Source organism: Leuciscus leuciscus, assembly GCF_965113295.1.
Source record: "Leuciscus leuciscus genome assembly, chromosome: 7".
Classification (NCBI taxonomy): Eukaryota; Metazoa; Chordata; class Actinopteri; order Cypriniformes; family Leuciscidae; genus Leuciscus; species Leuciscus leuciscus.
The window spans coordinates 5782901-5794116 of record NC_138731.1 but is presented as its reverse complement, the minus strand read 5'-3'; the positions used below and the strand labels follow the sequence as shown (position 1 = coordinate 5794116).

The 11216-nt window shown below is 38.8% G+C and overlaps 1 protein-coding gene across 1 annotated transcript in view; it reads right to left on the bottom strand.

Annotated features, from left to right (window-relative positions):
• Positions 1-6225: 6225 nt before the first annotated feature.
• The window catches only part of LOC309502541 (immunoglobulin superfamily member 2-like), a 19748-nt gene continuing 14757 nt past the window's right edge, over positions 6226-11216 (bottom strand). The window contains exons 10-14 of the mRNA XM_082174945.1: positions 10923-11210; positions 9699-10094; positions 8800-9597; positions 8244-8627; positions 6226-7298 (exon numbers count right to left, since the gene is read on the bottom strand). Of these exons, the coding sequence (XP_082031071.1) occupies positions 7087-7298; positions 8244-8627; positions 8800-9597; positions 9699-10094; positions 10923-11210 (2078 nt within the window). The 3' untranslated portion in view covers positions 6226-7086. The remainder of the gene's footprint in view (positions 7299-8243; positions 8628-8799; positions 9598-9698; positions 10095-10922; positions 11211-11216) is intronic.

Sequence of the window (11216 nt, the reverse complement as noted above, 5' to 3'; positions counted from 1 at the left end):
CATGTGTTGAGTTCCATCGAGTTGGGACGGCCTGGATGATGTTGTGCTTCGGGAGACCCAGCTCCTCCTGAATGGTTCTTAGCCTCTGTTTGGCCAGTACAGAGTGGCCAAAGTGAGTTTCACAGCTTTTTAATATGGCAGTAATGTCCAGGACACCTAGGACAAAGATAGGCCATCGTTAATAATGAGCTGAAGGGTGTGAGCAGTGCAGCTTAAATCAGGAAGATCAGCCAGTTTCATTCCTTTTACCATGTTTGCTTCTCAATCTCTTAGGACAAGAACAACACGTTCTGTTGCAACATCCCAATCTCCTAACATGTTGAGGAAGGTTTCTTGAATACAACTGGCCGTGTGTGATCCAGTCATGGGCTTGACATTTAGCACCACTTGCTTTCTAGACCAGTCCTCAGAAATGAAATGCCCAGTTAGGCTCATCAGGGACTCTGTAGTTGCAGACCAATAGTCAGTTGTGAAGGCCATGAATGGAGCCTTGTCTTTCGTCACAACACATTTGACTTTTGTCAAAACTCTGGAATATGTTTCATCAAGCATTTTTGTTCTGTAGAACTTCTCATTTGTAATCCGGTACCTGGGTTCCCTAAGCGACATGAGCCTCTTAAACCCAAGAGTTGGTGTGCGGCAATCTTGTCCGAAGACACAGGCGTCGCTGACATGGTGTGAAGAGGCTCAGGCTTGGAGGGTACTGTGGTGTTGCGGGGCTTCTCGTCTGCAAAACCCACAGTAAAAGTTGAGCCGCTCAGCAAAAGTGCATAGTCAATATATTGCGCAAGGGAGAGATGAGTTTTCCCCTCAGGCAATCTGAAGTGCAAGGGTTCTCTTAACCCAAAGCAAAAAATGTCCTTTAGAGCCACGTTGTTGAAATGTACCTGACAGCACAGTCCACAAAAATCCTCCACGTCTCCAGGGGACCGTTCCCCTGGCGTAGATGCAGGAGGGCAATCGCTGGGTTCATAGTAGCTCAAGTATTCTGTAAGTAACATCCACTGGAGAACCCAAGCTTTTTTCAAGAAATGATCAAACATAAAACAAAGGTGTGGCGTGGAACTCAAAGCATGAACTCACCAAACAGTGGTAAGAGGAAACAATCCTTAACAAAGACAAATGTAAAACATGAGGGCTTAACTATACAAGATTAATGACTAGACAAGGGACACATGTGAACAATGAAACAATGAACAAATGACAACATGACAACACAGAACACATGGCAGGATCACATGACAGACATAAAACCAAAACGTGACAACCTGCTTGATTTGTGTGTGTTTTTTCCACAGCAAAACACTTATTATATTATGTATAAACCCCTATTGGGTCCGCTAGTCAGGAATGTGGGGAAAAAAGACGTTGTTCATGTTTAATGTATATTTCCAATAAACGTGTAAATAAATAAAAAATCCTGAAGTGAAAACTTTGACAATCACATTTTTCTCACTGCTCCGTCTTCTTTTTCTTGTGAAATAATGACAAACAGGCTGTCAATGAGCAATGGTTCAAGCCATTAGATAAATCAGCTTATAAGTTTAAAATTGGTCATCTAGTCAGGTCATACTAGGCTCAAATAGACTTTTTGTGGTTTGTGAAATATTTCATGAAACATTTTTGATCAGTTAACCCTTTCTTGAGTCCCTAACTTAACTATACTGATTTGTGAAATCTTTCACAGTACAGTTTTAGTCACTTAACCTTTCACTGAGTCCTTAACTTTACTATTCTGATTTGTGAAAAAATTTCACAAAATACTACACAAAGGTAAGAGTAACCACGTTAGCATAATTCTTAAATAAGTTTATTAGACACATTAATATGTTATTGTTGTATTTAGGTAAAATCTTTAATTTGACTAACGTGATATGCCAAGGGTTATGGCAGTCGACCTGATCGCATTCCCCCTTGCGTTGTGGTTGGTGTCTGTGGCCACACCCACAACACAAAGCTCCGCCCACTAACTCTTTCTGTTTCGTCTAGAAATCTGCCATTTTCCTAACAAAAACTATTAAATTAGCATGCCTAACACCTAGCGCATTCATAGGGTGTTTCTCAAACAGAAGGCTGCATCCTAGTGTTGTGTACTTCCTAGTCCAGTCCTCTGGAGGCGAGTAGGCTATGCTGCATCCCAATTCACCTACTTATACTACGCCCTAAAAGTATGTACTCTTTATGTGAAGAAAAAGTACATGATTTTAAATGTGGAGCTGAAGAGTAGACAAGTTTTGGTAAACTATCATGTCATAAAATTACTTCTTTAACGGAAGATCTGTAACATAATTACTTGTATCCTGTCACTGTAAACTGGCCTGTCAATCATCTTGTCACAGTTAACATCCTCCACATTTGATTTAATTTAATTTCCCACTGTACTGGAGAGAAAAGAAGTAGTACGTTGATCTGCCCGTCGCGGGCCTTTCATGTGGAGATCTCTGCTCATATTTTTGCATAATGATGCACTTAAAATTTAATGGCCAAAAATATCTTTAGAAAAGCTCACATTGTTGTTTCAAATGAAATATAACACTTATAAAATTAAATAAATATTTTTTTATCTGGTTAAATGTGGATTATTAGTCACTCAAACCCCTTTATCTAAACCTCTCTACTTAACTTTTGCACTTTTTACTCGTGTTTGTAGTTCTGAAATGGATCCTCCTCCAAAGTGCAATGGGTTGTGGGTAATATTAGCTGTTATAGTGAGCACGGATCCGCACTTCGAAATAGTAGACCACCGGGGACTTCTGACTTACTCTTTTCAACATACTATGCTTAAAGGTTGTACCAGTGATTTCAGGCCCAAAAAAATGTATCACATTCATCTAATCTTTCCTAACGATCCGCTAGCTGCCCGCCCCATAAGCATGCCGTCAAAAAAACGCGTCTCTGTAGGCAGCCTAGGCTCTGAGATCTGCACACAAAAACAATTGGTTTCACCAACCACTCAAAACCAAAACAAATAGTGTTCCAACCAATCACCGACAGAGGGAGGGTGTTGTGAGGTTTTGAGCCAGCTTCTTCTTCAGCTCTGACTTCGTGCGCAGCCGTGCACGAGCACAAAACCTCACAACACCCTCCCCCTGTCGGTGATTGGTTGGAACACTATTTGTTTTGGTTTTGAGTGGATCGTTAGGAAAGATTAGATGAATGTGATAAAAAAATGTGGGCCTGAAATCACTGATACAAACTTTAATAGGGAAACACTTATTCAAATCCCACAGACTGTTTAGGATAGATGGACATTGGAATACAGGGCTGTAGTTAGACTGAGACGGCCTAGTAAGTGTGCATTACTAAGTAACTCTGCCCCACGCTCACAGCATGAAAATATTATTACAAATTGTATTTTAAAACCTTTATACTATCTGGCTTTTTATTAATGCAGTGAATGACAAGTGTCTGTACGTTATTGACAGTTTAGTGTCCAGTGATTCATTTACACCAAAACAAAAGAAAACATGTATGCCTTCATCTTCAAAAACATCATTTTTGTCTTACATTTCATAAGGAACTCAGATAACCTTAGTGTCGACTCGTTTTTCCCGTCAGTTCTTTTTTGTGACTGGGAATGTGTGCAAAGGATTGTGGGTGATTGAAGGACACGAAGGATACACTTGATGCATCCTTCAAAATCAGCCGAATGAAGGACACGAAGGACGTGGCAGCCGATACATGCAGCCTTCAGTCCGAGAAACACCCCGTTAAAATTGTCTTGGTTGTCGCTTCTGAAAGCCGCTCTTGGTTTGCATGAAGTTAAAGAGCTCAGAGTCTCTCCAACGGTTGATGTCGCCAGAGATCGCCGAAAATGAAGTGGAGGTGTGAACAGGGCTTTATTATCGTTTATCATCAGTAATATCTCTGTACACGCTATCCAGGTACCACAAAATAAAGAAATGTTTGCCCATTTCTTTGTTATGCTTAAAAAAAAAAGATGCATTATATGGTTTAATGGTTTTTTAAAAATATTTAACGGCGGCCTTTAATCTCTGAAATGTTTAGGTCACAACACTTGAACAGTAGACCTGAATATCACAAGCTGTATTTACTGCCTTAATAATATTGTGAAAGATAGCATAACTTTGTCTAATTTAACATGATTTGTACTTTCTTGGAACTAAATTGTTATACAGTTTTTATATGAGTTTTTCTCTTGACAAAGTCGCCTCTGACTGCTCATTGTGGCTCAAAGAGATTACAGCAAATTTAGTGATTTAATAACTTGTTCATCCAGGCCTGATGGCTGGAGACGTGCATTTTCTGTAAAGCTGATTTGAAACAATCTGTATTGTGAAAGTGTGGGAAAAAAATATAGAAAATAAGAAATTTTCTGATGGTAATAATAAAACTAAATTGCATTGATATTTTTTATTCATTCTTCATTCACATTAATTATGAAAAAGACCTGCAGCAACAGTCTTAGAGAGAGAGTGGACAAGAGAATCATAGTTCAAATCGAGTTGTTCTTTTAATTGATTATTTGATTAAATCTAATTGTATATGTCAAGTCAACAAATTAAAATTACTCATAACTTGCAGTAGATTATAGTGCGCATCACAGCATGAAATCATTGGTTGTCTGAATGAAAGCCACTGTTCACCAGTAGAGGGCGACGTTGACCCATACCTGGACGATGACATCACTGTTTTCTCCAGAGCTGTTTTACACCAGAAATGAAGCATCACTGAACTCACTTAAGCTGGACTGTGGCAGTCTTCTCTTCTAGATCTGCTGTACAGCAGAAACAGTTATTTCCCTGTTATCTCTGTAAAGCTGCTTTGAAACAATCAGTAAAAAAAAAAAAGAAAAAAAAAGCCATATATTTGACCTACAATACAATCTTTTTGTGAGAAACAATAAAGCTTTTTATATAAATGTATCCTTTATCCTTTTTATATTTATATTTATATTCTTGAATGACTCTCATAGTGTCTCTGCATATTAAACTCAGAAGAAAGTTCTGTAACACAAAATATGAGTGGGAAGTGAGAAAAGCAGTTGTAGAGATCACTCCACTGTGTGTGTGTGTGTGTGTGTGTGTGTGTGTGTGTGTGTGTGTGTGTGTGTGTGTGTGTGTGTGTGTGTGTGTGTGTGTGTGTGTGTGTGTGTGTGTGTGTGTGTGTGTGTGTGTGTGTGTGTGTGTGTGTGTGAGAGAGAGTGTGTGTGCGTGTGTGTGTGTGCGTGTGTGTGTGTGTGTGTGTGTGTGTGTGTGTGTGTGTGTGTGTGCGTGTGTGCGTGTGCGTGCGTGTGTGTGTGTGTGTGTGTGTGTGTGAGTGTGAGTGTGAGTGTGTGTGTGTGTGTGTGTGTGTGTGTGTGTGTGTGTGTGGTTAGAACTGTAAATAACCTGCAGATACAGTGCTGTGTGTGAATGACATGACAAGTTGTTTCCTTTTACAACATTTGAGGCCATTTAGATATAGGAACTTTTTTGGGTAGCAGGTGAAGGTGATATAACATCTATAACATAAAATTTGACTTTAAATATTTTATTCCACAAAAAAATCTTTGGAGATGAATTTTTTCTCTTCTTGGGAAAATATAAGTAGCTTACACCTCTACATTTAGTCCCTGTATGGCCCTCTTCACTCGAAATAGCTTCGTACTGTGTGTGTGTTTCTTATAATTGTCGATAAGTCTTTAATTGTATATTTGTGGACGCTTTAATTTACAATATTACTGTTTTAACTGTATATGTGATCAAATAAATGCTATGTTGGTGCTATAATGGTCAAATGTTACCTTTGCAGTGTAGAGAGAGGAAGAAGACAGTGTTTCATGTGAAGAATGGCAGTCCTAATCATGTGCAGTACCTATTAGAAATTCACCTTGATTCTCAAATCCATCATTTAAAGATGGATTATAAAAACACACATTTAAAGACCAAACACATGTATAATAAAGCATAACATGACTTTCCCCTAATACAATGTTTCCATATAACCATTTTAGTAGACTTTCTTCCTAAACCAAATGTCTTTTAGTGGTTTCAGTCATGCAATTCATTTTTGCAAAGAAAGCATTTCCTCTGTGCCTTCGTGAGATCAGCCTAACATAAGCAACAAAACCCACAACCACACACCATTGTCAAACAGATCTCCTCAGAGCATCTCGACTTCCCGTCTACCATGGAAATGTCTGAGGTGTGTCGTGATCTGACTCAGTAACCACAGTGGCTGTTGCTATGTTGCTCATGTGAAGCAACTTTAAAGACAGGAATGGAGAGTAAAAGCCATTGATTTTAATTGAAAATATAGCATCATCATAATGGTAACAATCAATACATGTGTTTACAATGCACAATTCCAATGCAAACACTATAATACTGAGTAATGCAGTCGCAAATTATGCAATTACATGAAAAATGTGTCATAGGTCCGTTCTGACAGGGCTGTTATTAACTTTTTGTATATTTTGACGTTGACGTCAAAGGCTGTGCATGCAGACAAACTATTGGCTGAACGACATGTTCATCCTCATAAACCATGAGCAAAATTAAGCAAGGTAAAATACAGCAGAACCTACACTGCATACAGTATGGGTTTGTGCCCACTATGTAATATTTGCAGTGAATTAATCGCTGCAAAGAGAATACATCTAACATCTAATTCAACGAACATTTACATTTAGATTTTTATTTTATTTTTTTTATTTTTTTTTACAAAACATTTAGAAAAAAACAAAACACTCAAATATAAAGACAAGCCTGTTACATCCATCATGGTCATACCAAATTACCAGTAATAAATTATTATTAAAAAGAGTACATTTCGATGCATAGTTTGAGGACATTCTTCTTGATTTCACTTGATGTGAAATGTAAAATCAGGGTCCTGAAGCACCAGCTGAGAACAACTGCTTGAATATCATGTATGTATATTCTATTTATCTTGCCTATTGAACTTATTTAGAGTAACATTAATCATAATAATACAAAAGAGATAGTCTGGTTAGCATTAGCATGAAATGAACAAGTAAATAAACTTGTATCTGAGTTAAAATAGATAACCCTCAGTAACAGTACGTTGTGTGTGTCACAGGCCCGTGTGATTAATACTGTAACTGTGGTAAACAGGTTCGGATCAGGAATGATCCGCTTCAGGAGAAAGGACCTCCGGCATAGGGGTGAGAGGGTTGTTTTCAGCCCACAGACAGGCTTTCTTTTTCTTCAGCTCACAGTTCCTCTTGTGCTCTCTTCTCAACAACCATATTATAACCAATACAAGTAAACAGATCAGAGGAATAGTGATTCCCAGCGCTGTTCCTAACGGGTCTGTCCGTTTTTCAGGATCACCTGAGAAAACAAAACAAATATGTGTTGTTTTGTGTATACTTTAGATTTATGGTTGAATGTGCTGAAAGAGATTTTTAAAATAAGGTTAGGGTTAATGCTGTCATGATGTCATTTCCTGTAGCTCTAGAGTGATTAGTCATTTACGACTGAAGTGCTTGCCTCGAAATACATATGTGTGCCCATAATGTGTGTGTGTACTTCCGGGGGATCTTGCGGCCACTAAGAGCTAAGAGACTGGCATTGTGATGATTGGGAATGAATAGCTCTCTCCAGGTTTATAAGATATCCTTGGAGTTTGATGACTTTGCATTGAGAGTGTCTGTGTCACAGGGGTCAACAAGAAGGATGCTGATCCATTAACATCTTCTACTTAGTGTAGTTGAAGGGATGTTGACAGAGTAATTTAGAGACTAAAGTCTAGTGGAAATTATCAAAAATGGCTCAAATCACTTACAGTAGGGGTTCCCAAACTTTTTTTGTCAGACAAACCCTTAAACATAAAATATTTACTTGGACTACCCCCTGATATTTTAATTTAATATGAATAATTTATAGACACATTCACATATTCAAGGTTCTCTAGTGACAGTTAACGGACACATGACATGCAAGTAAACAGATAAAACATGTCATTTATTGTTTTAATTTTAAACTAATATATAAGGCTGAATAGCTTGGCCAAAAAATACAATGAGATTATTTAGTCAAATGTTGCAATTTAAACTGTGCTGTGACAGTGGATCCCCAATGAAAATGTGTTATATTGCTTCGACTGCTGCTGAGACTTCCAGGACAAAATAACAAAATAGTATTGTAGTAGTAAAAAAAACACCGTATTATAAGCTGTACGTGTGTAAATTAACACAGTGCCACACTTCACTCTGAAACTCTTACTCTTAAAGCACTATCTTTTGTATAAAGACATGTTAGTTTGTAGATAGTTACCTTCAGTGTGGACATGGACAGAGAGCTCTCCAGATTTATCTGAAACCAATTTCCTCCAGTTGTCAGCAGTTGGAAGATACTCCTCGACCTGACAGTAGTATTTCCCCACATCAGTGGGGTGGATCTGCAGCACAGTCAGTTTGTAGTGTGTAGCAAGTGGTCGTCCAAACACCAGCTGTTTATCACCGATTAGACTGTGTAAGGTACCATCACGCCTGGCAGTGTATATAGCGACTGGTCCGTCCTCCTGAACCTTGAACCAGGTGACCTCAAAGGTAGACTTATCACTGGACTGTGACTCAATGACACAGTCAATGGTGAACCCAGCCTGATGATTGGTGATGTTGAGCATTCGGTTCTCCTTCTTAACATACAGTTTACTTTCTGTTTAAATCAAACACAACATCACAGATCAAACAAGAATGAAACAGAATACAGTGACACCATTAAAGACGGTCATATGTTGGTAGCCATAAGCTATATGACAGGGTTTCGTAATTTATTAATAAGACGACTAGTTGACGAAAACTGGATGAGGTGTAAATGGATGTATTACCAGTACTGTGAACCGTGACGTTAGTTGAGCCTGATTGGGCTTGTGCCGTGAGTTCCCACTTGCCCTCACAATCGAGCTTGTGCTGCTCAACTCTGCACTGGTAGCTTCCACTATCAGCTGTATCTGAGTTTAATACAACCAGATTGAAAGTACTAGAAGAAGGTCTAGAGAAGCGTAACCTGTCCTTGTTTTCTGTATTGTACTGTAGACGACCATTATACGAGTATGACAATAAAGGTATCCCGCTAGAAGGTTTCAGGCTATTAAACACCCATGTGAGAGTGTAGTGACGTGTAGGATCCTCTTTTTCTACATCCAAAGAGCATTCAAGCTCAAACTGCTCTCCTTCTTTGATGTTAAGATGCTTTTCAGTCCTGTCCATGGTAAAGCTGTCTGGTTTTTTGCTCTCCGCAGTGTCCACATGGACGGATAGCTCTCCAGACTTGTCTTCACCAATCCTTCTCCACTTGTTCGCAGCTGTCTGAATCCATTCAGCAACCTGACAGTAGTAAAGGCCAGTATCAGTGGGGTTGATGTTTGGCACAGTCAGCTTATAGTGCATGGCACTTGGGCGTCTAAACACCAGATCTTTATCAACGATTGCACTGTGTAAGGTTCCGTCACGGCTGGCATTGAAGATGATGATGGGTCGTTCGTTTCTCTGACCCCTGGACCAAGTCACCTCAAACACAGATACATCACTGGACCGTGAGTCAATGATGCAGTCAACGGTGACCCCCTCCTGCAGATTGGTGATGTTGAGGCTTTTGTCCTCCTTGTGCACATGCAGTTTGTTCTCTGATTTAATTTAAGAAAAGAAAAATCTGCATAAATGCTCTTCTAAATCAAAAAAAAAAAATGATTTCAGAACTCTAAATTAGAAAATATAGAATACTCACCTATAAGCTGAACACTGACATTTGTGTAACCTGACTTGTCGCTTGCCTTTAATGACCATTGCCCTTTACAGTCCAGCTGGTACTGATCAACTTGACAGTAGTAGCGCCCCCTGTCTTCCTGGTTGGCTCTATGTGTAGCCAAGTGAAAGACACCCACTTCTGGGCTGGAGAACTGGAGTCGTCCCTCAAACTCATAGCTGTTGAACATCAGACGGCCATCATAACTATAGGTCAGAAGTGTCACACTGGAGGACTGATCTCGGTTATACCACCAGGAAAGGGAATAGCGAAGTGTGGAATCAGACCCAATACCCTCCACTGAGCAATTCAACACCAGCTGCTCTCCCTCTTTAACCTTCAGCTGAGTGTTAGCTTTATTCATTCTGAAATCACTGGCTGAAACATAAAAGAAAAGTACAACATCCGTAAGTGGGTTATGATATGAGATTTTTTTTTTGCTTTCTGAATTTCTTAATTTCTTCAAAAATACATAATTTATATAAATATACATGCAACAATTTGAATAAATCTCTTGATGTTTTAATTTCTGAATTAAAAGTAATTTTGATATTTTTGGTGGCATAAAGTTAAAAATGTGGTAACAACTTAATCCAAAGCACTTTCATGACAATTTGTAACCATTTAATGTTTTAGTGAATTGGGGGCTAATTCGTATTTGAAAATACTTATGTCCCACTGATGATTATGATTAGGGATGGGGTTAGAGGTGAACCTTCATGCTTACTTTTTTCAAAAAGAAAGGGGACATTTATTTTACATTTACTTACATTGTACAACAACTCGTTCATATGAAATCACAACATTGTTATATAGTTATGTTTTCTCATTAGATCGGCTTGCCTGAATCTCATTATATCATGAGAATAAAAAGGTCTCGTTAAAAAAATAGAGTATATTGTATTATTTCTTCGAAAATGTCAGTAAAGTAGTTTTGTTAAAATATTAAAATATTGGAAACACATTTTAAACTAGACTTTTATTTGACCCAAGTAAATGAAGAGGTTTTTTATTAATCATTAAAAACATATTTGTGTGAAGAATATTGCAGTTCAGTGAAAAGACCATTGCAATGAAGTGTGTGTGTGTGTGTGTGTGTGTGTGTGTGTGTGTGTGTGTGTGTGTGTGTGTGTGTGTGTGTGTGTGTGTGTGTGTGTGTGTGTGTGTGTGTGTGTGTGTGTGTGTGTGTGTGTGTGTTTTCTTCACCTTTCTCATTGACAACAAGCTCTGTGGAACCAGACATGTTCTTTAGGGAATACCAGTCACCAAGAGGATCCTGAAGCCACTCTTCCACCTCACAGCGATACTGTCCACTGTCAGATGTTCTGACCTGATGGAGAGTCAGCTGGAAGGTCTGTTTCTGTCTTACCACCATGCGGATTCTCTGGTCCATCTCTAGTCCAGCTGCAGGGCCAAACTTGACAACAGCATCTAGGTCCATAGTTAAGAGCATCTGGGACCCAATCATCCATGTTATCGTGAAACGAGAGGTATCTGTGG